General features: G+C 41.1%; 2 protein-coding genes and 1 non-coding gene across 4 annotated transcripts; 1 reads left to right on the top strand and 2 right to left on the bottom strand.

The window, feature by feature from the left end:
- Positions 1–60: 60 nt before the first annotated feature.
- On the bottom strand, positions 61–20,412 carry thop1 (thimet oligopeptidase 1). The gene is made up of 14 exons (XM_020498635.2): positions 20,252–20,412; positions 14,195–14,401; positions 13,393–13,541; positions 12,936–13,043; positions 11,030–11,132; positions 10,284–10,441; positions 9,854–9,989; positions 6,443–6,585; positions 3,272–3,498; positions 2,791–2,992; positions 2,198–2,384; positions 1,899–2,027; positions 1,609–1,745; positions 61–1,355 (listed from the first exon to the last, which is right to left on the bottom strand). The coding sequence occupies exons 1-14, from the start codon at positions 20,262–20,264 to the stop codon at positions 1,194–1,196; spliced, it is 2,061 nt and encodes a 686-aa protein (XP_020354224.1). The 5' UTR covers positions 20,265–20,412; the 3' UTR covers positions 61–1,193.
- Positions 10,610–10,745, bottom strand: LOC116353195 (small nucleolar RNA SNORA16B/SNORA16A family). Its single transcript, XR_004202563.1, has one exon. It is a non-coding gene; the product is annotated as a small nucleolar RNA SNORA16B/SNORA16A family (small nucleolar RNA).
- On the top strand, positions 19,919–24,492 carry LOC109902351 (small glutamine-rich tetratricopeptide repeat-containing protein alpha). 2 transcript variants are annotated; one of them, XM_020498636.2, is made up of 12 exons: positions 19,919–20,490; positions 21,253–21,401; positions 21,527–21,630; positions 21,712–21,802; positions 21,945–22,044; positions 22,220–22,324; positions 22,435–22,570; positions 22,673–22,735; positions 22,955–22,992; positions 23,140–23,325; positions 23,556–23,678; positions 23,802–24,492. In XM_020498636.2, the coding sequence occupies exons 2-11, from the start codon at positions 21,302–21,304 to the stop codon at positions 23,665–23,667; spliced, it is 1,035 nt and encodes a 344-aa protein (XP_020354225.1). In that variant the 5' UTR covers positions 19,919–20,490; positions 21,253–21,301; the 3' UTR covers positions 23,668–23,678; positions 23,802–24,492. The 2 variants fall into 2 exon arrangements, with proteins under 2 accessions (XP_020354225.1, XP_031642139.1); XM_031786279.1 differs by having other exon boundaries at positions 20,358–20,490; positions 21,527–21,802.
- Positions 24,493–25,968: the final 1,476 nt, after the last annotated feature.

The following is a 25,968-nucleotide window of genomic DNA, read 5'->3' on the forward strand; positions in this document are numbered from 1 at the left end:
CACCAAGCACTTTTAGGAGCCGACGGGCTTGATGCCACTAAACAAATCAATTATCAGAAATCTCAGAAACGGAGCTTTTATTTTATCGTGGGAACACTTAAGAATATTCTGCAACACAAGGGTAGCTTTGGATTATACTTAAGCATAACATTTATTTAATGCTTCATGAAGCTTTTCTGAAATATCCCATTATTTATACTTAATAGAAATAAGATATTTCAGAAAAGCTTCATACAGAAGTATAACCTGGTTATAGTTGCTTGCCTCTCAAATAAGTTAGAGATCTGAGATATTGTATTAATGTACTTAATTTTCAGAATGATTAGGCATTCCAGCTCATTACCCTGACCATACATCATGATGTTTGTTCCCCAGTACTGTACTACCCTTAAGCTGATTTGACACGGGCTCCATTTTACCAAACGAAATCCTCAGAACACGACAGGAAAATCCCTGGAGTTCATTTGATCATCAGGGTATTTAACTACAGAGCTTATAAAGTGAGTCAAGCCTGAGTTTGCCTCTGGCTAGGACTGGCAACAACATCTGCGACAATATTCCTGGAAGTGCAAGTTAAAAAAAACACCTAACAAAAACACCTAACAAAATCTTTGTAATACGAGGTTATACTTCATTTGGAATGTACTACTGCTATACAACCACGATGACTAGCGTTGTAACAGCTTTATGGCAGCGAGTGTACTTCAAGGCTACAGACTCATTCTCAGGGGAGTTAGTCTTATGTAATACTAATGAGACACAGTATTACGCCTTGTTTCACCAGAAAGGATACTGAATCTATATGATACTGGCTGCATATCAGGGCCTCAAACATGCGGCCTAAGACCCAAATGCGGCCTAAGAGCTGTTTTAATGCGGCCCGTGAACGTCTTAGTATAAAATTAACAAAATAAGTTTGAAACCCCTTAAGAGCTACTTATTATGAGAAAACTGACAGAAGGTGACAAATGGGTCAAGTCAATTCTTAATGTATTTTGTTCAACCTTACTTGCATACAATAGTTTAAAACATAAAAAAAAAAAACTTAAAAAAAACACAGCACAAAAGGGTGAAATAGCATGCATCAATTCTTGTTTTCATTGTTTTTTCTAGAACATGTATGTCCCTTGTGCCCGTGTCCTAAGTGTATGATTGGTTGGGGTGGGCGTTTACACTGAGCTGGTTCTGATTGGTCAACAGGCACATGGAGTGTCTGCCTCCAGCTCTACCGTTAATCCTTTGCTCAGAAGGAAAGCTTCTTGCTTTGGCTCCCTCCCGAGGAAGTTCTTGAGCATAATTTCAGCGTCCTCCGAGCCTCCGGGCTTTAGGATACAGTTTCTGTAGTCCTGCCCCACCTAGAAGAGATGGAAATGTATTTCATCAGCATCAAGCAGATGACCATTGAAGCTGACAACAATGACATTTTTGCCATGGTGAAATCATTTGGAGTTCAAAAAGGCCAGTCAAACTACATGGCTCCAGTTCTGGAGGGCTGCAGGCAGTCACTGCTCACTAGCATCAAGAACCAACGACGCCTGATACCAACTACTTGATAAGAGCGGAAGGTCAGGTGTAAAAACAGCATTGTAAATAACTAGCTGTGCCAACCTTGGGGTTCATGATGCCCTCCTGCTTGAAGCGGGCGTAGAACATGTCCATGGAGTAGACCTCGCTCCAGAGGTAACCGTAGTACTGGGCATCGTAACCACCTGCCAGGTGGCCAAATGTGGCTGGCATGTTGGTTCCTATGGGCACAATGGCGAAGAAAAAAAAAAGGATTTGTTAAAAACGGACAATAACTAAAGGAGTTGGCAAGACTGCACAAACAGATCTGGGAACAGGCTACCAAACTACAGCTGTGATAGTGCTATGGCCCATTGGTTGAGGTTGTCTCTGACCTGAGGATGCAGGCACGCCCAGTATCTCCTGGCTCAGCCGGGCGTACTCCTCGGCCGGGTCCAGCCCATTCTTGGTGTGTAAGGCCTGGTCCATTTTGGCCAGTACGATCTGACGCAGGTTAAACAGACCTGCATGGGAGGGAGAGGGTTAACACACTGAAGCATCTTAACCCAGTAGCTCTTCAGGAGTCGTGTTGGTGACCACTGCCCAGTAACCTAAACACCGGCACTGGTGTAAAAGGTGTTATTAAGCTGGGTGTTCTATGAAAGAGCCAGGGTGTTGTTTCATGGTGACCCACCCGTGTTGGCCAAGCGGGACTTCATGAGTTTGTCCAGCAGGTCGTCAGGGATTGGGGCACCCGTCTTGTAGTGTTTGGACATGCGCTGCAGGGGCTCCTTCTCCCACACCCAGTTTTCCAGCATCTGGGACGGTGCCTCCACAAAGTCCCGCTCCACGTGTGTCCCGCTGAACATGGCAAAGTCCGCCTTGGAGCAGCAGAGGTGGAGAGACACATGCATCTGTTAATCCCCGCATCCTGTGGTAGAACTACTGTTAGACATCAAACTGGACAGGAAAGGGGAGGGATATATTATTTTGGTGTTCATATAGGTTTGATTCCATTTTCTATACCATATTAAATATAGATTTTATAGTGAATGGTCATTGATGGAGTACACTGTGCTCTCAGGTATTAAAACTGGAAAAAAGTCACTGCTTACAAACGTGTTTTAGGTTGATTTTACAGGTATTAAATAGCCAATGACGTATTGAGAGCAGGAAATATATTAACCATCACACTAAAATGCCTTTACTCAGTCAAACATTAATTTCAGTGCTTAGGAATTACACAACAATGTATACTCTATAGTAGCAATGACACCACACACACACCTTAGCGCAGAGCTGGTGCATGACGTGGCCAAACTCGTGGAAGTAGGTCTCCACCTCGTCGTGCTGCAGCAGGGAGGGGGCGTCGGCCGTGGGCTTGCTGAAGTTGGCCACCATGGCCGCCACCGCCATCTGCCGGGTCCCGTCCGACAGCAGACAGCCGGGCTGCAGGCCAAAGCAGGCCGCGTGGCCGTACTTCCCCTCGCTGGGAAGGGTTATACACAACCACCATGACTGGCTAAACATTTTTATTTTATTGTCTCCCCCATAATGTGGAGAAGGAAAAGGTGGACTCTTCTCTGTTTCAATTGCTGTAGACAAATTCAGAGCAATGAAATAAAGACTTTCCCCCCCAAAAACTATTAAAATCCTCATTTAAAAAAAGATGGTTATATCAAAACAATCATCATACATAACTAATTGTATGCGGCCATCTTTAAAATCCTCTGCCCTTTTCAATCTCTTCCGTTTTCCTCCGACTCACCGTGGGAAGAGGTCCAGGTAGAACTGGCCCACCACCGTGCCCGTGGTGCGGTCCTTGACGGAGTAGAGGGTGACGTCGTCGTGCCACACGGGGGCGCCCCCCTCCACCAGGTCAAAGGTGAGGTTCAGCAACTCCTGGTAGATGTCCAGCAGGCCCCGGGTCACAACCTCCATGGGGAAGTACTCCTTCAGCTGGTTCTGGTCCACCGCGTATTGGGTCTCCTCCACCTACAAGGGGGAAGAGCAAAGGACAGATTCAATTCATCACTTCAAAACATTATCCCTTCAGGGGCAAATATAGACCACACAGCCCACTGGGTCATCTCTAACACTGCAGTGAAAAACACAGAGCTATGATTTTTATTTGAAGTATGTTATATATTTTGAGTAGGGATTAATTGATTGATGCTCAACGTTAAATTGCAATCTTCCTACCATCATATCTAAGCTAATATGACACCAACGTCGATGAAACTTTGCAAATAAACGTGAAAGTACACAACACACTCGACACACACACACTCGACATGATCCGTTCAGCCGTTACGGAGAAACACATGCCGGATTTTTCACAAAGTGGTTAGCATTAGCATAATTGCCCAAACCTAGCTCAAATTCTAGACGTCGGATTAAAACAAGACTACAGCATCCATAAAATGACCATCAGACTTGGTTTTATTTGGACGGAATAAGTTGAGATGCAACCCGCTTGTACATCGTACAATTTATCACTCTCACATGTCCAATTAGAACCAACGATGTGACACCTTTTTGAAGCATTTCCAACACACACTGGGAGACAAATTCACCTTTCAGCAGTACAATAACCTAAAATACAAGACAAATATACACTGCAGAGTCACTTACCAAGATGACATTGAGTGTTCCTGAGTGGTCTAGTTACAGTTTTGACTTAAATTTACTTGAAAATCTATGGTAAGACTTGAAAATAACAATGATCACCAACCAAAGTGACAGCGCTTGAAGAATTTTTTAAAAAGTGCAAATATTGTACAATCCAGGTGTGCGACTTACCCAGGAAGACTCAAAGCTGTAAATCGCTGCCAAAAGGTGATTCTAACATGTATTGACTCAGGGGTGTGAATGCTTATGTAAATTATATATTTCTGTATTTCATTTCCAAAAAATGTAATCCATTTTGAATTCAGGCTGCAAAGCAACAAAATCTGGATTAAGGGGTATGAATACTTTCTGAAGGCACTGTAAATATCATGGCAGTTTTTTTTTTTTTAAGATATAGGCATATTGTAATTTTGTTTTATTGTAGCGTGACCATCTTACTACAATATTTTAATTTTTATAAATACAAACATAATATTAAGCTGCATATTAAATATGACAAGAGGTAATGAACTGGCCATTGATCAGAACAGCAAATGATAAAACAGGACCATATTTGCAAAACAAGTGGTTCTGAGTTTATGTCAATATTGCACAGATTAGATAATGGTTACAGAAATCAGGAAGGCAGAAAGGCTCTAAAGACCTCTATATCTATATGAATGACTCTGTCCAACACAACCTGTTGTTATGTTAAGCACCTACGGAGAAAAGAAAAGGATCCGATTCCCCCCTCAATGACATACGGTGCATTCGGAAAGTATTCAGACCCTTTTTCCATATTTTGTTACAGCCAAAACTGATTCAATTGTTTTTTTCCCCCTCATCAATCTACACACCATACCCTATAATGACAAAGCACATTTTTTTTGTTTTTTTAGAAATGTTTAGAAATGTATTAAAACATAAAAAAACAGAAATACCTTATTTACATAAGTATTCAGACCCTTTGCTAAGAGACTCGAAATTGAGCTCAAGTGCATCCAGTTTCCATTGATCATCCTTGAGATGTTTCTACAACTTGATTAGAGTACACCTGTGGTGAAGTCAATTGATTGGACATACTTTAGAAAGGCACACACACCAGTCTATATAAGGTCCCACTGCTGACAATGCATGTCAGAACAAAAACCAAGCCATGAGGTCGAAGGAATTGAGCTCTGAGACGGGATTGTGTCGAGGCACAGATCAGGGGAAAGGTTCCAAAAAGATTCTGCAGCATTGAAGGTCCCCAAAAACACACTGGCCTGAATCATTCTTAAATGGAAGAAGTTTGGAACCACCAAGACTCTTTCTAGAGCTGGCCGTCTGGAAGGTTCACCTTCCAACAGGACAACGACCTTAAGCACACAGCCAAGACTACACAGGAGTGGCATTGGGACAAGTCTCTGAATGACCTTGAGTGGCCCAGCCAGAGCCCGGACTTGAACCTGATTGAACAGCTGAAAACAGCTGTGCAGCGATGCTCCCCATCCAATCTGACAGAGCTTGAGAGGATATGCAGAGAAGAATGGGAGAAACACACCAAATACTGGAGTGCCAAGCTTGCAGCGTCATACCCAAGAAGACTCGAGGCTGTAATCGCTGCCAAAGGGGCTTCAACAAAGTACTGAATAAAGGGTCTGAATACATATGTAAACATTAATCCGTTTTATTTTATTTTATTGTAAATTTGCAAAAATGTCTATAAACCTGTTTTGGCTTTGTTATTATGGGGTATTACGTGTAGATTAATGAGGGAAAACTAATTTAATCCTTTGTAGAATAAGGCTGTAACATACATTTTTTTAATAAAATTTTTTAAGTCAAGGGGTCTGAATACTTCCCGAAAACATTTTATATTGCTAAAATAAAGCTTTAAATAAACAAAAAAAACAGGCAAGCACCACATACATTACGACAAGACAAAAAAGCTCATGTGATCAAGCCTAATGGTCTTTTTAATTATAAAAGCAAAGCTGACTTACATATCATTTACAAAAAGCAGCTTGAAAAGGGTAGTGGAATGGGATAATGTCTTAGTTTGGGTTGGGAAGAACGCAATACATGATCTTGCATGCGGAACTTCCTTTCTTTTTTGGGCTTCAGACCAATCCCTGCTTCTCACATTAAACCGTTTTGTGTTTTTAATAAATATAGGCTTTGCACATACTGGTATAGCAATTATGTAATACAACAGCAGAATAACCTTTGCATTCTGCAACTCTGACATCCCCCCATGACAATGTATTTATGGGTGTTAAAAAAAAATACTGTTGGGTCCCCAGAAAAACAGAGCTGCAGACATTTGTCGTTTTTACCTATGGCCTACCTGGGTCATGAAGTAACGTGTGTCCCAGGCGTATAACTCGCCCTTGAAGGGCAGGCCCCTCTTCTGGCACTCCTCCTTCTTCAGCTTGAGGATGACATGGCGCTCCTCCTCCCCCAGGGGCTTCAGCTTACGGGCCAGTTCCTCTGGAGAAAAGGAAGATGACCTTATTGTCAAATGTACCCAAAGGAAATGTGTCTTCTGCTTTATCCCAATCCCTCCCAAACACAGAGAGAGACACACACACACACACACACACACACACACACACACACATTGGAGCAGAGACGTGAGGGGTGGAAACCGTGTGTGTGTGAGGTTTTTTGTCTGGATCCAAATGGACTTTAGGTTGCATGCGGGGGGGCATAGCAGTGTGTGGTCAATGGCAGTCACCGACTGAACATTTTAGAGGCCCTATTGGCCGCAGAGACAAAATGTTGCTGTTTTAAAGGAATACTCCCGAGATTTTGGCAATGAGGCCCTTTATCTATTTCCCGAGTCAGATGAACACGTGGACACCATTTTTATGTCTCTGCATGCAGTTTGTGGCATTGATATGAGTCAAACATTTATTCTAGTGTCATAAAGTAAGTCTCGTCCAAAACAGAGTTTTGTAAGTGCGTTCGTCACAACTTACTTGAGGGTTGGGTATGAATTACTTACATGCCCACTTTTGCCAATGATGCCCAATTGAGACAATGCGTTGTGGTCAGCACCCAGTTGCCATGTGAAATTACTGGACAATGTTGTCAAGTCTGTATATGGGTGCAACGCACGCACATTTCGCTCAACAAATAGGAGTGAAAATGGGCTCCCATTAAATTGGTGCAAACTTCCAATGCATTTAAACAATATGGCCAGGAATGGATTATATCTGTTGAAATGCTTTGGAAGTTTGCTAGCTAAGTACAAGATAGATGGTACTACCTAGCTAGTAGCTACCTTTGGCTGTACAACATAATGCTAGCGAGCCAGGGTTAATTTTCTAAATTACTTCCCTACTATGGCCTATTTATTGCCTTACCTCCTCACGCCATTTGTACACACTGTATATATACTTTTTTTTTTTGTAAGTGCTGTTATTGTGAAGTGGAAATGTCTAGGAGCAACAACAGCTCAGCTGCTAAGTGGTAGGCCACACAAACTAAAAGAACGGGACCAGAGAGTGCTGAAGCATGTAAAAATAGTCTCTCCTCGATTGCAACACTCACTACAGAGTTCCAAACTGCCTTTGGAAGCAACGTCAACACAATAACTGTTAGTCGAGAGCTCCATGAAATGAGTTTCCATGGCCGAACAGCCGCACACAAGCCTAAGATCAACATGCGCAATGCCAAGCGCCGGCTGGAGTGATGTTAAGCTTGCCGTCATTGGACTCTGGAAATGCGTTCTCTGGAGTGATGAATCATGCTTCACCATCTGACAGTCTGATGGACTAATATGAGTTTGACGGATGCCAGAAGAACGCTACCTGCCCCAATGCATAGTGCCAACTGTAAAGTTTGGTGGAGAAGGAATAATGGTCTGGGGCTGTTTTTTTATGGTTCAGGCTAGGTCCCTTAGTTCCAATGAAGGAAAATCTTAAAGCTACAGCATACAATGACATTCTAGACTATACTGTGCTTCCAACGTTGTGGCAAAAGTTTAGGGAAGGCCCTTTCCTGTTTCAGCATGACAATGCTCACGTACACAAAGCGAGGTCCATACAGAAATGGTTGTTCGAGATCGGTCCGAAAGAACTTGACTTGCCTGCACAGAGCCCTGACCTCAACTCCATCGAACACCTTTGGGATGAATTGGAACGCCGACTACGAGCCAGGCCTAATTGCCCAACATCAGTGCCCGACCTCACTAATGCTCTTATGGCTGAATGGAAGCAAGTCACTGCAGCAATGTCACCGCCTTCCCAGAAGAGTGGTGGCTGTTATAGCAGCAAAGGGGGGAACAACTCCATAATAATGTCCATGATTTTGGAATGAGATGTTCTACGTGCACGTGTCCACATAGTGTATGTGTAGGCATACAGTCTTCATAAGCACATCAATATGACATTTACAGCATTAAAAGTTTTTATAAATGTATCTACACTCAAGCTGGGCGATGTTTCCACGTGTCCACACATGCAGCCTAGGGTTATTAGTAATTCTGGGAATTGTCCCAAGGGAAAGATGTAACAGCGGACATAAGGAGAATAGAGGCGAGACAAAACTAGCCAGTTATAGAATACTGTGTTGTAGGACAGCTGAGCCGACTCCGGACAGGTCATTCAACTCGCAGTTGATACTATTTCCATGGTATCAAGTCTTTACATGACACAATGAAACTAAGTTGCAAGCTACTTTTGTTGCAAGGTGTTGTAGAACTAGTGCCTTATGAAACACATTCCAGGCACTGGCTCTTGCTATCAACGCCATAACTGATTTGACAGAGAAATCAGCTAGCCAGCTGCTGTCAGCTTGGCTAAACACAAGGTCAGCGAAGGCTTAGTCAACACATAGAACTGAATTAGCAGAACATCTTGAGATGTCGAGTCAGTCAGGAGGAGAGAAGTCCTCATCTTCAAATGAAATGGCAAAGACATGAAACACACACATCAAACCACGCCCCCAAGGCAACTCTTGATTGGCTTCAGTCATGGCCGCTAAAAGCATTTCTTAACGACCAAGCTTCAAAATGAGGCCAAATCAGGAAGCTCAGTTGCTCTTTAAAGCTAATTCCCTGCAATTCTACACATTTTGCCATGGGGCTGATAGCTTTAAAACGGCAATATATGCTAATTTCCTGCAATTCTACACTTTTTGCTATGGCTTAGGCTGTGTTCTTATGCTATCGGAGTGACTCAAACATAACAAAAACAATGGGGGCCCCATGCCATGACAAAAATAACCCTGAATGTACCATTTTGCTGATTGTTAGTTCTCAAAGATGATCTTATTTATAAAAAACATATATATATATATTAAAAAATTAAAAAATAGGTCCATTATCTTTTCTACATGGTTTACACTGAAAACGTTTTTCCATCCTGAAAATTATGAAACATTTAAATTTTTTAAAAACACTTAGGGTCGCTGGCCTAATACTTTTTTATGCAGAAGAAAACATGTGTGTGAACTGCTGTCATTCCATTTTTGCAATGTGAACCACTTTGTGTTGTAGCAGTTGTGTTTGTTAATGCATAGTTGAGTGTGAGCAATGCCCTTAACAAATACAATATGACATCAATACTTTTACTAAAACGGAACAGGGTGGTTACGGCCAGGGGGGGTCAGGGCAGTATAGTGAAGCAGCTGAAGCACTACATTGTTTCTGATACAACTGACAGCAGCTAAGAATAGTTAAATATACACTGGTCAGTTGGAAGTGCAACAACCTTTCAGATAGTTGTACCCCATCTCGATCAGTAACACCCACCTAGGAAGCCGGCCACCTTCTTGCCAGACTTGGCCATGTTCATCTCCAGGACAAAGTCAGCGTGGGTGGTGAAACCCAGCAGGGAGCTCTTCTGGGCTCTCAACTGCACTAACTCCTTCAGGATGGTAGAGTTCTTCTACACCAGGGTAAAAGACAGAGGGTGAGGGCTGAAATTCATTCCAGGGGACCATTTTAAGTAACTTTACAGGTTATCCTTGGTCCTTTACAGGTTATCCTCCTTGGTGCTCAGAGAAAAAAAAACACAACTGTTGTCTATTATCAATTTTGGCCGACATAAACGTAAACGTTCATTTCGGGCAGCAGTTAAGACTTTCTTTGAGTTTCTCAGGGGCTCAGCGATTTTCTCTAGACAACGCTCTCCCAGTACAGGATAGGATCTCGGTCTCACACAAAACAGACAACGGCTCACCTCTTTGCACCGAGAGTTGAAGGCCTCCTCCAGCTTCTTGCGGGTCTCGGGGATGAAGCACTTCTTCATGGTGGGGAAGTAGTGGGGGTACTTGAGGGTGATTTTCAGCTTGTCCCCATCCTTCTCCAGCGAGCTCAGGAAGTCCTCAGGGAGACCGCCTAAAGTGCATCGTCAGACATGTCACAAGTCCTACTTATGGATTTACTTTCAATGTTAGTGATTTTTTATTCTTCTTTTTTTTAAGCAATCAAATTAGAAACCTGAAAACACATTAGATCTTTCATATAGCTAAGAATGAAACGTTGAAATTCTACAACAGTTTCCATAAGTGTCCTTCCCCTTAATGTTGCGGAATCAGTTAAGGTCGAACAACACAGCAACTGTCGTAGGAAGTTAGGTTTTTTGCATCCTTTTGATGGTGACTGCTACAAGAGAACAGAGACGGGTTCGATAGGAGCCTGGGAGCTTATAGCTTGTAAAGAGCCAGGTTGGGATGAATTTCACTTGAGGACACTGACTCAATTCAGTAGATAGTATACTGAAATTCAAATTCAGAGGGCCATCTATTTTTAATGAAGATATTTTAACAAATTGGAATTGATACCAATACTATTGAGTAATATTTAGTTACTATTAATGGATAGTACACATTATTGCCATTAGTGGATAGTACACATTATTACTATGAGCAAAGGTCCAACAACAGAAATGGGGTCTCAGAACAGGCCGCGTGAACATGGTCTCACCCAGCTCCTCTCTGGTGAAAGTCAGACTAGTGGTGTCTTCGTTCAGGTGCTTGTTGAAGTCAATGCACAGGTTGCTCAGCTTCTTCTTGATCCTCTTGACTTCCTGTTTGGATTAGATAGATAAAGTCAATAAGTTGACAACAATGAACCTACTGTAGATCAGAGTATAACACGAGTCATTCCACCTCAAAAAACACAAGAAAGAAGATTGACACCCACCATCTCAGATTGTTCTGAAATTTGTTGGGAACAGATAAGATTAGCATTCCTGAAACATTGTTTCAAGATAATTTGAACTGAGAGAAATCAAGCTTAAATCGACTGCATCCAAAATTGGCCATTTCAATATATAGGATTCATATACTATTCAACAAATATAGTATATGAAACCTCTTATTGATTAAGACGTAATCCAAAACCTACGGACCACCCCAAAGGCAAGTATACAGTATTAATTTTGTATGTTTGACAAGTAGTATGAATCTGCGGCTTATATTATTCTTTATTCATTCTATGTAATGTATTCAGTGAATTTGGTGGATTTTCCTCCGCTGTTCAGAAAAATTAGCAATTGAAGTCACTTGCATCCCCCCCCATAAATTAGAGTGAAAATACCAGATTTTTCTCACTAGATGCTGCTGTTACTGCCACACACTTTTATCCATGTTGCTGGTCTCTTGTGTTTCTTAAATGGATCACGAAAATGCTCGTGCAACTTTGGGTAGACAATCAATAGTTTTTGCTCATGGTGAAAATAAATAGTGTGGTCATCCTCACAAACCAAGGCAGTCCTCAATGAAAGCAATTCAGTTGGTCTCTTAGCAACCCAACTCCTCTCAAATAATCCAACAAATGGCAGCTCTCTGAGAGGGTTATCCCTATGGTGCAATTCTCATATGAAGACTTTTCCTACAAGTCCAAAAATGTGATGGAGAAATGGGCTAGTGACTAAAATGTGACATCCCTAATAAAATAATACAATTATAAACCATTACAGAGCAGTCTTTTGTCTTTCAATAAAAATGGTTAGAAAACATTTCTATGTTGTTTGACTAGTGACATTTAACATTAAACCCAACCCAATACCATTACAAAACAATATACAGTGTGTATTTGGGACTTTTACCATTAGAGACTATAACATTGAAACCATAAGAACTGCTGTTAGTTTGCTTGTTCACCAGAAATGTTGAATCCAGACATTTTTGGAAGGGAATAAACTAAACATACATTGTCTGTTTCCTGGACACAGGTTAAGCCTAAGAGGTGTATGTTTGAATTGCTTTCATTGAGGACTGGCTTGAATTGTATGGATGACCAAACCTTTTATTTTCATCATGGGCAAAAGTTACTCGTTTTCTACCCAAATTTGCAAAAGGGTCCATTTAATAAACACAAGAAATCAGCTATATGGATAAAAGGGTGTGGCAGTAACAGCAGAAAGAGCTGCATCCATGGTCAAAAGTGGTACTTTCACATTCATTTATGGGGGGAAAATACAAGCCTTCAAAATGGCTAATTTCTCTGACCAGGGGGGAAAAACGTCACCAACTTCACTGAGAATACATGACATAGTATGAATAAACAATACACCAAGCCACAGTTTCATACTACCTGTCAAACATAGAGAACTGATACTGTATACTGGATACTTCAAAGACTCTTAAAATTCTAAATCAAACAGCTAAATGACCCTTGGTATCACCTTAAAAAGTGGTGAGGTCCAAATCGGATGTTGGGTATTACATTTAATGAATATTATATGAATCCTATGAATTGAAAAGGCCAATTTGGGGTCATTTCTAAGAGATACCATTTGAAATGAAATGGAACAATCCACTTGGAAATGAGCGTGGCCGTGATATCCATCAAGGTCACTTCCTTTGAAAACGGTAAAGTCTCTTACATCCTGTGTTTCTTTGGGCAGGTGGAGACCATTCCTTTGGCCCAGCTTGATCAGCCTCTCCATGTACCTCTTGGATTCCTGAGTAAGCGTGTCACCGTCAACCTTGCGCTGTGAGAGGTTAAAAGCAGAACTCAGCCAATGAGAATGATACTCCACGCAACCTTTACATAGCCATGGGATAATTCTGAAGACAACATGAGGCAAGAGCATGTAAAAACATACAGGCTATAGAGATCTTCCTAGGTACAGCTCAATAGGTCAAAGTGGATCACCTTTTCCTCTCCTTTATTAGTACTAATATAATGAAGTGGGAAGATGAAAGCACATCCACTGCGTGCATTTTCAGATCAGTGTAGATGAAGAATAAGGAGATGAGGAGGAAGCAACTACAGACTATTGACATCTTATCTACGGACTATTGGGACCTTCCATATTGATCTCACACGGCCCTCCTCACCTCCAGCGCCACGATCCTCTGGTAGACGTCCTCCCTCATGCTCATCTCCACATCAAACTCCGACAGCTTCTTGTCGGCGTCGGTGCTGGCCGTGCGCACGTCCTTGGAGGAGGACACATGCTGGGGGAAGTCCAGCATGTTGCGGTCAACTGGAATAACGTGTCAAAATGTAAAAGTGAGCAGTTATTATGAGTGTCATTTTCATTGTACGTGATGCTATGTATCATGAGGATTATATATCATGCTTTTTCAGTGGTCAAAGTGCTTTCATACTGAAATGGGGGGGGGGGGGGCTCAATCCATTACCAATGTGTAGCACGCACCAACAGTTTATTAAAACCAGTCTAAACTGACCATTGTCAGCTTGAAACATAGGCTTAGGTTTTGTAGATTATTTCATCACTACACACAGTCTTAACAAAAGGCCTAAAATTATGAAAAGCAGTAAGGCGATGATAAAAACAAGCTCTTTTGGATTAGGTCATTTGCTGCCTTGAGTCTATAAAAGGCTACAACTGACTGATTTTTAACATGTAGAGTCCAGTGTCCACTGCCTATTGTGGGGAGCTTTGGCTTGCCAGCTAGTTTTTATGTAAAAAGTGCTGATTTGTCTATACCATTGCATACCTCTTTCGTGCCAACTCAGACATTTTCCCAATCGCTTTCAAGGCCAGTGGAGTAGATGCTAGTTGTGGTTGCTATGGACTGAACCCGCTACACATCATAACCTATTCATTTCAATCCACTGTGGTCATACAGGAAAGGGGTTGAAGAAATTATGCTATTTTGGAGTCACACCCACCTGTGTACTCCACCTCCACATCAGCGAGAGCCTTCAGGGTGTTCTCATAGGAAACACTGGCCAGGTCCAGGGCCCCGACACAGTCATATACCTTTTTGGTCTTGGCAATAACCTCATCCGAGAGCTGATTGATTTGCTCGGGGGTCAGGTCCCAGTGCAGGCGGTTGTCAGCACAGACTGGTGCACCAGTGCCAGATGCCATCTCTTCTGTTGGGTGAAAGAAAGGTTGGACATGAGTTGGATGGTTCGTCTTGGAAAAGGCCTACTTCTAAAGTGTATGAGGAAATGTTTTGTTTCACTATGCAGGAGATGAGTCATGGCATTCAATGGCATGTGGTATGAACTAGGTAGAGTTTCAGTATTGTTCATGTGATTCGAAGATACTGTGGCAGGTGTACTATCAGAAGTACAGTCGTGGCAGAAAGTTTTGAGAATGACACAAATAATACATTTTCACAAAGTTTGCTGCTTCAGTGTCTTTAGATATCTTTGTAAGATGTTACTATAGAATAGTGAAGTATAATTACAAGCATTTCATAAGTGTCAAAGGCTTTTATTGACAATTACATGAAGTTTTCAAGACCTATGCAATCTGCCCTGGCATGCTGTCAATTAACTTCTGGGCCACATAATTCTTATTATCACATAATAATTCTTGCATAATCAATGCTTGGAGTTTGTCGGAATTTGTGGCTTTTTGTTTGTCCACCCGCCACTTGAGGATTGACCACATGTTCTCAATGCGATTAAGGTCTGGGGAGTTTCCTGGCCATGGACCCAAAGTATCGATGTTTTGTTCCCCGAGCCACTTAGATATCACTTTTGCCTTCTGGCAAAGTGCTCCATCATGCTGGAAAATGCATTGTTTGTCACCAAACTGTTCCTGGATGGTTGGGAGAAGTTGCTCTCTGAGGATGTGGCTGTGTTCTTAGGCAAAATTGTGAGTGAGCCCACTCCCTTGGCTGAGAAGCAACCCCACACATGAACGGTCTCAGGATGCTTTACTGTTGGCATGACACAGGACTGATGGTAGAGCTCACCTGGTCTTCTCTGGACAAGATTTTTTCCGGATTCAATCTTACTGGCAGCCCAAGAAGCTCTTTTTGTGCAAAGCAATGATGACGGCACGTATTTCCTTGCAGGTAACCATGGTTGACAGAGGAAGAACAATGATTCCAAGCACCACCCTCCTTTTGAGGCTTCCAGTCTGTTATTTCAACTCAATCAGCATGACAGAGTGATCTCCAGTCTTGTCCTCGTCAACACTCACACCGGTGTTAACGAGAGAATCACTGACATGATGTCAGCTGGTCCTTTTGTGGCAGGGCTGAAATGCAGGGGAAATGTTTTTGGGGGATTCAGTTCATTTGCAATTAATTGCAATTCATCTGATCACTCTTCATAACATTCTGGAGTATATGCAAATTGTCATCATACAAACTGAGGCAGCAGACTTTGTAAAAATGAATATTTGTGTAATGCTGAAAACTTTTGGCCACGACTGTACAGAGCCATTCCACTCGTGGTGCTGTTGCACCCAATTGAAACCTCGTGTTGTCAGTTCTAGCTTTCAGCTTGCTCGTGTACAGTTGAAATTCTGTGTTACCTGTTGGGTAATTATATTCTGTTGCATCCTGTGGTGGATTCAAGGACGTCCCAGGGACTCATCTGGACTAAGTTAAATGGTGAGTTCTCACTCTGTTGTTCGAAAGACCTCTTTGGTACAGCCTCTCTCATAGTTAGTTTGGCTACCCGTTACGAAAACAGAAGAGAACGTTGGGTTATGGATGTAACCTTGGTTCTCTCAGAAGAATAACAGGTCGCCAATCTTTCATGTCGTTCCTCCACCTCTGTGGGGCTTGAGTGAAGTAATGGACAGTGTGTCACACCACGCCTTTTATATTAACAGGTCACGTGGGTACAGTAAGGGTGTGGCGTGACTGTAAACATCTTTGATATTAAGCATCTCAAACACATCGCGTGAAGGGGAAGGAGTTCCCATAGGTCGTCAGGCGACCTACTTCTCTACTCAGAGAACCAAGGTTACATCTTTAACCCAAAGTTTTGTACCACTGATTTTGTCACAAGTGGCTGAGATGTGCAGGACTTAAAATGTAGAGTTAATGAAATGGCACAGGAAAGTTTGAGGCAGTCTCTATAAAAGGTTGCTGGCCACACAACAATAAATGGATTTGACAGTCAAACTATCACTTAAAGATGCACTATGCAGTAATTGCTCTGCCATTTCCTGGTTGTTCAAATTCTAATAGTTCGCCTGATTTCAGATTGTGACAAATCAAGCTAGTGTAGAGAATCAATGTACCATCTAAATCACTGTAAAATATATTTTCAATAAACAAAAATATCATATTTTCAGCTGTTTGAAGCTGGTGAACAAAACCTTAAGTAAAAGAAGCAAAAACAAAACTTAAGATAGGAATAGTGCACATAGAAACAGATCTACCTCTTCTTAGACTTGCTTTAAATGAGAAGGAGATCTAAACATACATTTTAGAGGTTGACTGATTATGATTTTTCAATGCCGATACCGATTATTTAATAAGGACCAAAAAAGCTGATACCGATTAATCGGCCAATTTTTAAAAAATAATGTATTTGTAATAATGACAATTACAACAATACTGAATGAGCTTATTTTAACTTAATATAATACATCAATAAAATCTATTTAGCCTCAAATAAAATGAAACATGTCCAATTTGGTTTAAATAATACAAAAACAAAGTGTTGGAGAAGAAAGTAAAAGTGCAATATGTGCAATGTAAAAAAGCTAATGTTTAAGTTCCTTGCTCAGAACATTAGAACATATGAAACCTTTTAACAGTCTTCAATATTCCCAGGTAAGCAGTTTTAGGTTGTAGGAATTATAGGACAATTTCTCTCTATACGATTTGTATTTCATATACCTTTGACTATTGGATGTTCATATAGGCACTTTAGTATTGCCAGTGTAACAGTATAGCTTCCGTCCCTCTCCTCGCCAATTCCTGGGCTCGAACCAGGAACACATCGACAACAGCCACCCTCGAAGCAGCGTTACCCATCGCTCCACAAAAGCTGCGGCCCTTGCAGAGCAAGGGGAACAACCACTCAAAGTCTCAGAGCGAGTGACGTTTAAAACGCTATTAGTGCGCACCCCGCTAACTAGCTAGCCATTTAACATTGGTTACACCAGCCTAATCTCGGGAGTTGATAGGTTTGAAGTCATAAACAGCTCAATACTTGAAGTACAACGAAGAGCTGCTGGCAAAACGCACGAAAGTGCTGTTTGAATGAATGCTTACGAGCCTGCTGGTGCAGGTGCTACCACCGCTCAGTCAGAATGCTCTATCAAATCATAGACTTAGTTATAACATAATAACACACAGAAATACGAGCCTTAGGTCATTAATATGGTCGAATCCGGAAACTAACATTGAAAACAAGACGTTTATTCTTTCAGTGAAATACCGAACCGTTCTGTATTTTATCTAACGGGTGGCATCCATAAGTCATAATTACGTAAAATTCTGGCAAATTAGGTGGCCCAAACTGTTCCATATACACTGACTCTGCGTGCAATGAACGCAAGAGAAGTGACATGATTTCACCTGGTTAATATTGCCTGCTAACCTGGATTTCTTTTAGCAAAATATGCAGGTTTAAAAATATATACTTCTGTGTATTGATTTTAAGAAAGGCATTGATGTCTATGGTTAGGTAGTGCTTTTTTCGCAAATGCGCTTTTATTAAATCATCCCCCTTTGTTAGGAAGAAATAGTCTTCACAGAGTTCGCAACGAACCAGGTTAGAAGGCAATATTAACTAAATATGCAGGTTTAAAAATATATACTTGTGTATTAATTTTAAGAAAGGCATTGATGTTTATGGTTAGGTACACATTGGAGCAAGACAGTCCTACGCACCACATCGATTATATGCAACCCAGGACACGCTAGATAAACTAGTAATATCATCAACCATGTTTAGTTAACTAGTGATTATGATTGATTGTTTTGGTCGACCTCTAATATATTTCTATGTGAATTTGATAGGGTCACCCAAAAAGTTTCATATTGCAGCTTCAAATAGCAGCCAACCATTGTCACTGTTGATATACTATGCCACGTCATGATTGGTTTAAGTTTACTAACAGACAAAGTTAACAATCGTGGGAGAAGTGCCTTGGTCAGAGAGGTGACCAAGAACCCGATGGTCACTCTGACAGAGCTCCAGAGTCCCTCTGTGGAGATGGGAGAATCTTCCAGAAGGACAACTATCTCTGCAGCACTCCACCAATCAGGTCTTTATGGTAGAGTGGCCAGACGGCCGTCACTCCTCAGTAAAAAGGCACATGACAACCCGCTTGGAAACAAGATTCTCTGGTCTGATGAAACCAAGATTTAACTTTTTGGCCTCAATGCCAAGCTTCACGTCTGGAGGAAACCTGGCACCATCCCTACGGTGAAGCAAGGTGGTGTCAGCATCATGCTGTGGGGATGTTTTTCAGCGGCAGGGACTGGGAGACCAGTCAGGATTGAGGGAAAGATGAACGAAGCAAAGTACAGAGAGATTCTTGATGAAAACCTGCTCAGGACCTCAGACTGGGGCGAAGGTTCATCTTCCAACAGGACAACGACCATAAGCACACAGCCAAGACAATGTAGGAGTGGCTTCGGGACAAGTTTTTGAATGTCCTTGAGTGGCCCAGCCAGAGCCTGACTTGAACCCGATCAAACATCTCTGGAAAGACCTGAAAATAGCTGTGCAAAAACGCTTCCCATTCAACCTGACGGAGCGTGAGAGGATCTGCAGAGAAGGATGGGAGAAACTCCCCAAATACAGGTGTGCCAAGCTTGTAGCGTCATACCCAAGAATACTTGAGGCTGTAATCACTCCCAAAGGTTCTTTAAGAAAGTACTGATTAAAGGGTCTGAATACTTATGTAAATTTTATATTTCAGGGGGTTTTAAATGATAAATTAGCAAACATTTAAAAAAAAAAACATTTCATTCTGGGGTATTGTGTGTAGATTGAGGTAATAAAAAAAAATGTAAATACATTTTAGAATAAGGCTAAGGTAACAAAATATGGAATAAGTCAAGGGGTCGGAATACTTTCTGAAGGAACTGTAAGTGATTCATTGCCACTTGTTAAAACGAGTTTTTAGTGCTTGTGCCGATTATAAGGGTCTCCTCAATAAATGTTTTTTTTTTACACGTAATACTATTGTTGTATGAGCAGATAAACATAACATTTGCTATGTTTTCATTATAATCACGAACTGTTTCTGCATATTGGTTAGGACGCCGTTAACTCTGTTTTGACATTGGACTATTTATCAAAATGTCTTGTCAACAGGAAGCAGCAACGGAATAATTTTGATTCTTTCTGTTTTAGTCATATAAAATTGAACTTTCAACCTTAATTTCAAATGGTAACTGCAACTCCAAAAACGTGCTGCGATTGGTTTATTTTGATGATATACCAGAAATCACCAAAAAGGGTTTGCCCTGCCTTCTAATGGCCCCTATAATTAAACATAATGTTCAAATGTGAGTCGTTTGAAGACTCACGCAGTTCCTCTCTGCTTACCCCATGTCAAAATAAAGGTCCCCCACAGCACAAGTGCTTTTTTTGTGCAGGTATAGCGCACGTTCGGGACTTTTATTTTGACAGTGAGCGGGAAAGGAAGTGAGTCTACAACAGACCCACGTTTGGATAGTCTGATTTATGTTTTATTAGACGTTTATGTCAATACCCCCCGGCCCAGCATAAGAACCAACCCTATAGACAATCGGCAAAGTTGAACTTTACTTGTATTTGACATCTGCCTTCCGGTGGACTATTCCGTCATTTTGTCAACTAATTCCTAGTAAAACTAGTGTGTAACGTTAAATACTAGCTAACGTTGCTAAAAAGCAGGTAGCTAACGTTACTAGCTAGGTAGCATTCAGAAAACCAAGCACAGACGTATTAATATGCATAACTTTGAGTTTGTATTCATTTGGAAATGAAGTGTTAGGAAAGACTAACATGGATTCATTTTGTACTCACCTGTTGGTGCCATCTTCCAGAAAACCAAGTAGCAACGTTTTCAGAGCGCTTTGCAGTCAGTTTGCGATAAAGCGACTGTAGTGCGGGCATGCTTCAGCTACGTAAGTGATGACGTCTAACCCTTGCGACGAAGTCAACACCTTTTTTGCTATCATCACCAGACCTATCAGCAGAGATACCTTTCTAATATCTCTGGCACCACCAGCTACTGCAAGAAGCACCTGAAGCAAAGGCAACTGGTAAGGCTCATTTTTGCTAGCTAACATATGTTGTGTGCCATAACGTATCGTTTTTTAAACCACACGTCAATGTCAACGAAAGTCGAGTAAATCGAGGTAAAGTGCTCCAAGTATTTTGTTATTGGCGTCATGGCAGTAAAGCTAATGTGCTAAGTACGCTAGATAACTAACATTATTTAGCTACAAGCAGCTAGATAGCCCTAGCTAAGATATCCATGTAGTTAAGCTTAATCATTTCTCATGCAAAACTAGACACCTAACGTGAACGAATACACGGTCGGAGTATTTTCACATGGTAGGCCAACTGTTAGCTCTGTTAGCCTTATTAGCTAACAGCAGCCGACCGTAAGCAACTTGCTAGAACATTCTAGCTAGCTCGCGACGTCTTGTCAAGTTATCAAACTTGCTAGCTAGTTATTAGCCTAGGATTAAGAAGCTATCTAATCAGATGACATGGTAACATATAGGTTTATTTGTTATAATACCGGTATGTGTAAATGTTACTGTTTTAGCTACCTACAATCTATCCCAATCAGTTTACAATGGAGATTTTTTATTTATTTTACCTTTTATTTAACTAGGCAAGTCAGTCAAGAAAAACATCTTAACTACCTGTTCAGGGGCAGAAAGACAGATTTGTACCTTGTCAGCTCAGGGATTTGAACTTGCAACCTTTATGTTACTAGTCCAACGCTCTAACCACTAGGCTACCCTGCCTCCCGGTGTACCAACAACATCATATTCTCTTCTATTCTTCTTCAGGGTCCCTCACAATACACTTTCTACTAAGGGGTTTGGACCTCAATCCAAAATGACTGACACAAAGCGTCTTGCCTTCTCCATCATTCACTTTCTTCATGATCAACTGGGCTCTGGGAGTCTATCATCAGATGCTCAGGAAAGTTTAGAAGGTAAGCTTGAGTTGGGAAGCCAAGATTCAGTAAAAGGAGATGGACTCCTAGCCCATGTTGGAAGATGGTCAGGGACTCAACTGTGTCCAGTCATTGCCATTTCTCAACATCTGATGCTTTCCCAGTTGCAGTCCAATGCCTGGAGACCGCCTTCAATGTCTCGACCGACGACCAGACCCTAGCTGTCACTCAAACGCTACCAGAGATTTTTGCCTCTGCGACATTGAAGGTACATTTAAGACATCCGCTTTATATGAAGGTGAATATGTGGTCAATAGTTTGTCTCAAATGTGTTGACTGTCTGTTGCAGCATCCAAACACCCTCCATGTGAATATAAACACAGCCACAGATTCCCCCACTGAGGAGGAAGAGGCAGAGGCTGAGCGACTCAAAACTGATGGTAGGACCTTCCCTGTAAATAGTTTGTACATTACTCAGTCTTCAATATCAGCTCTCTTCAAATGGGTCTATGGTTAAGCTGTTACATTCTATAAAGCCTATACATTCTTCTGGCAAATAATTGTATATGTTTTTCACGGTAGGGAATGATCAAATGAGGGTTGAGAACTATGGGGCAGCTGTGGAATTCTACTCAAAGGCTATTGCCATAAATCCCCAGAATGGAGTTTACTACTGCAACAGGTATTGACCAACAAACTCCTGAACTTGGAGGATAATGTGACAATTATTTACACATTAGGTATATCCAAGTGTACATTGTCAATTTTCAAGCATGTATGGAGTTTGTCAAGCAATGAAAATTAATTCACATTTGTTTTTGTAAGGTACTGCTAATTGTATGGTTTGCTTTTGCTAGGGCTGCTGCATACAGCAAACTAGGCAACTACGCTGGAGCAGTGCAGGACTGTGAACTTGCCATTGGCATTGACCCAAACTACAGCAAAGCGTATGGAAGAATGGGGTATGTTAGACACTAGTGTTCAATATTACAGTGGACATGGGCCAGTGTGTTGCTGATTTGTTATTGACTGATGGTTGACTTACATTGACTTCAACGTCCCATGCTTCCAGTTTGGCTCTAGCCAGTTTAAACAAACACACAGAAGCTGTAAGTTATTACAAAAAAGCCCTGGAGTTGGACCCAGAGAACGACACCTACAAATCCAACCTGAAAATAGCAGAGCAGAAAATGGAGACTCCAAGCCCAGTAAGTTGATAACATCTCAGCCACTATGGAAAATGCATATCATCAGGAAGCATGTGGAATGAATCATTGTTGATCATGTTGTTCTTAAATTATCTCTTTCAGACAGGGGGAGTGGGAGGAGTTGATCTGGCTGGGTTGCTCAGTAACCCTGGTTTCATGAACATGGTGAGTTCCAATTAACAAAAATTGGCCCTTTCAAATGAGATACTAGGAACAACCAGGCTGATCCACTATACTACTATAATGCTGTGTGCATGACAAATGGTAAACTCTGAAAATGCTACTTGTAAACTGTAAGCAACAAGTTGTGTGCATTCAGGTGCCTTGGTTTACCAAAGAGTAGAACTAGTATTTATATTAATTGTTACGGCTGCTTTATCCTAGGCATCTGGTTTGATGAACAACCCACAAGTACAGCAACTGTAAGTTATCCATTTATTTTCTATAACATACTCTCTTTTTAGATGTAGCACAAGGACTTTGTAAATGCACTCTGAGATTCCATACTTGGGAACTAGCTTTGAGTTTAATGCATGTAGAATATACCACCTTTCTTGTCTGTTGTACAGGATGTCGGGGATGATGTCAGGGGCTTACGGGCCAATGGGACCTCCAGCAGCGTCTGGAGTAGGGCCAGGGCCTGGCTTAGGTGCAGGACCAGGGCCTGTACCAGGGTTAGGGTTGGGAGCCGGACCGGCAGCAGGAGTTGGAGTAGGGGGAGCGGGTCCGGGTGACATCTCTGGTCTCATCCAAGCGTAAGTCGACTACTAGCTCTACTCAGTCTGTGCCAAATATGACTTGTGTATTGTATTATTTGTTATTACATTAGGCTATATTATTGTATGTTATACCAATGACATCAGTGATAGACATGAAAGCATTTGACATGTGAGAGTATTAATAAAATCCATTAATGTATGACCTTTTTGTGACTTGTACTTGGTAACTGCCATTCCATCACCTCGCTGTAACCATGTCCATTTAGGGGCCAACAATTTGCGCAGCAGATGCAACAGCAGAACCCAGAGTTAATTGAACAGCTGAGGAGTCAAATTCGCAGCCGGCCGTCTAGCGCTAGCAACGATGAGCAACCTTGACCCTCAGACGGGTAAGATGAACATTTTAAAATGACATTTGATGGGTTGGTCCATGTATCGTAGAGTTGTTTTTCTTTTGTACAAACTGCTCATGTAGCTAATCCTAAAATGGTCTGCTCTTTGTTTTTTTACAGAGAGATTTGTGTGTGGAAAAGTGAAGACTGCCTGTGTCCTTTTTTTTGTAATTTGTATTATTCTCGCAACTCCGGGGACAAAAAGCTTTTCTTCACTGAGTAATTATTGCATGTGCAGCCCCTCCCTCCCCTCCAAGGAAACCAGTCAGTGAAACTTTGATCAAATTTGATAAACCCACTGTCAACAGATATCTAGTCTGAAGTGTATGGATTGAGTGGATCTGTTATACTCCAATCTGCAATGTCATGCCAGTATAGCACTTGGTTTAACTGTTTAATGTTACTAATCCTTGCCAGTGAACTGAATCACTACACCCCCAGTGGACTAAATGCAGTTGCATCACTTGAACTTTGTCATTTCAGGTGCACAACAGATTATTGTGATATATTTCAGCAGCCACCTTAATTTGAGAAGCATCTATTTGTACAGAGATATACTGGTAGGCAGAGATGGCATGTAGAGTACTGTCAACATTATGGGAATTAAATGGACGATTTCAAATAGGACCTTTTATGGTTGTTGACTTGTCTAGTGTAATCCAGGAGTTGTTTCAGCATTTTTCTTGAGTTGCACGATAACACCTACAGTCCACTTTTTCTTATTTTGTTATGAGAAATTTGTTTTTTCTAACAACATGGGTGGCTGTCTGTTTTTGTTCCCAATCTTTGATTAAATCACACTGGTAACTTAGCCTAACATGTTTACTTGATTGTAAACCTATTGTTTATTTCAACTCAGGAAGTGAGTTGAAATTCAATTCATGAATATATTTTCTAAATGGAATTGAATTCATCAATTGAAGTTCAATTCTTTCTTTGAGTTGACTGAAGATTGAATTGATGCCAAGTACCCTATGTGCACTGAAACATACATTTTTAAAAACTGCATTGCATGGTGAGATTGATACATTTAGGAACGCTGAAGGACATGCGCACATCCAGGTAATTTCCACAAGTGCTGGAGTTGTAGGCATCTCATGGAAAACACTGCTCATGCTTCCATGTGATATTTAGAACAATATTTTGACCCTTAGGTCTTCATATCCCAGATGGGGGTGGAGGGTCCTATATATAGAGGCAGTACTCAGTGACATCACTTCCTGAATCCAGGGGGAAAACATGGATCAAAATATATGATCATATACCAGGAATGTGATAAACATGTACAGTAATATACATATATTCAATTTGGACATTTTGAAACTATAAAAAAATGTTTTGCCTCCTGAGCAGCAGTGTGCGGATTTCTGTTTTCCATTGATATATTTAGCAAAAAAAAAATATTTTCAGGGGCTTGGCATTAATTTTCAGGAACTCGCTCAAATGGAGACTTTTTAACAATTATTTTTATTTTTTATTAACAACAAATCAATACATAAAGCACATGAGGGAACACGAGCATACATAGATTACAAACAATGGACAATCGTGCTAGGGGGTACAATATCACATTACAATTACACAAGGACCTTAAGGGACATGCATATATTTACAATTCTAACAGCTTTTTTGTTAGTAGAGCATTTAACCAAAAAAGATGCACAACTGTTTCTGGGTGGTCATTACAAAAGGAGCAATTTGAGTTGATGTTTTCCTTAAACTTCTTCATATAGTGGTTGGCAGGATAATATTTATGAATAATTTTAAAGGAAACTTCCTTAATTTTGTTAACAAGTAGGTATGTGTGTGGCAACATCCAAACTTTTTTCCAACAGATATTATCAATAAATCCATTCCAATAAGGCATGACATAAGGTATAGATACAACATCCTGCTGAAACAAGGATCGTATTGCTCTGTTGTTGAATGGACCAAAAGAGAAACAAATCTTTCCTACTGATGAGTCAACAGGGTCAATAGAAGGTAGGCTCTGAGGGTCAGGTCTTGACATGTTCCTGAATAACATAGCAACACCTGAGGGAATGGCATCTAAAACAATTGCAAAATCTTTAGGTGTTACAGGGACCGTGTAAAGTGATAAGAATTCTTTATAACTGAGTAAAAGACCCTCTGCATTTACCAGTTGGCTCACCAATAGGATATTATTTCTGAACCAATATTCTAAAAACAGAGGTATTTTTATACAATATATATCCCGATTATTCCATATATAATATCTGTGTGGAGAAAAATTGTGTTTATAAATTAAGGACCATGACAAGAAAAC

Source organism: Oncorhynchus kisutch, linkage group LG13 (genome assembly GCF_002021735.2).
Source record: "Oncorhynchus kisutch isolate 150728-3 linkage group LG13, Okis_V2, whole genome shotgun sequence".
NCBI classification, from domain to species: domain Eukaryota; kingdom Metazoa; phylum Chordata; class Actinopteri; order Salmoniformes; family Salmonidae; genus Oncorhynchus; species Oncorhynchus kisutch.

Bases quoted from the DNA above. Each gene is read 5' to 3' on its own strand.
- LOC109902351 (XM_031786279.1), top strand. From the start codon at position 21,302: ATGACTGACACAAAGCGTCTTGCCTTCTCCATCATTCACTTTCTTCAT. The intron at 21,803-21,944 runs GTAGGACCTTCC...TTTTCACGGTAG, and splicing joins TGAGCGACTCAAAACTGATG to GGAATGATCAAATGAGGGTT. The intron at 22,993-23,139 runs GTAAGTTATCCA...TCTGTTGTACAG, and splicing joins AACCCACAAGTACAGCAACT to GATGTCGGGGATGATGTCAG.
- thop1 (XM_020498635.2), bottom strand. The intron at 1,746-1,898 runs GTCAGAGACAAC...TTGTGCCCATAG, and splicing joins GGGCGTGCCTGCATCCTCAG to GAACCAACATGCCAGCCACA. The intron at 1,356-1,608 runs GTTGGCACAGCT...CATCTCTTCTAG, and splicing joins AGGGCATCATGAACCCCAAG to GTGGGGCAGGACTACAGAAA.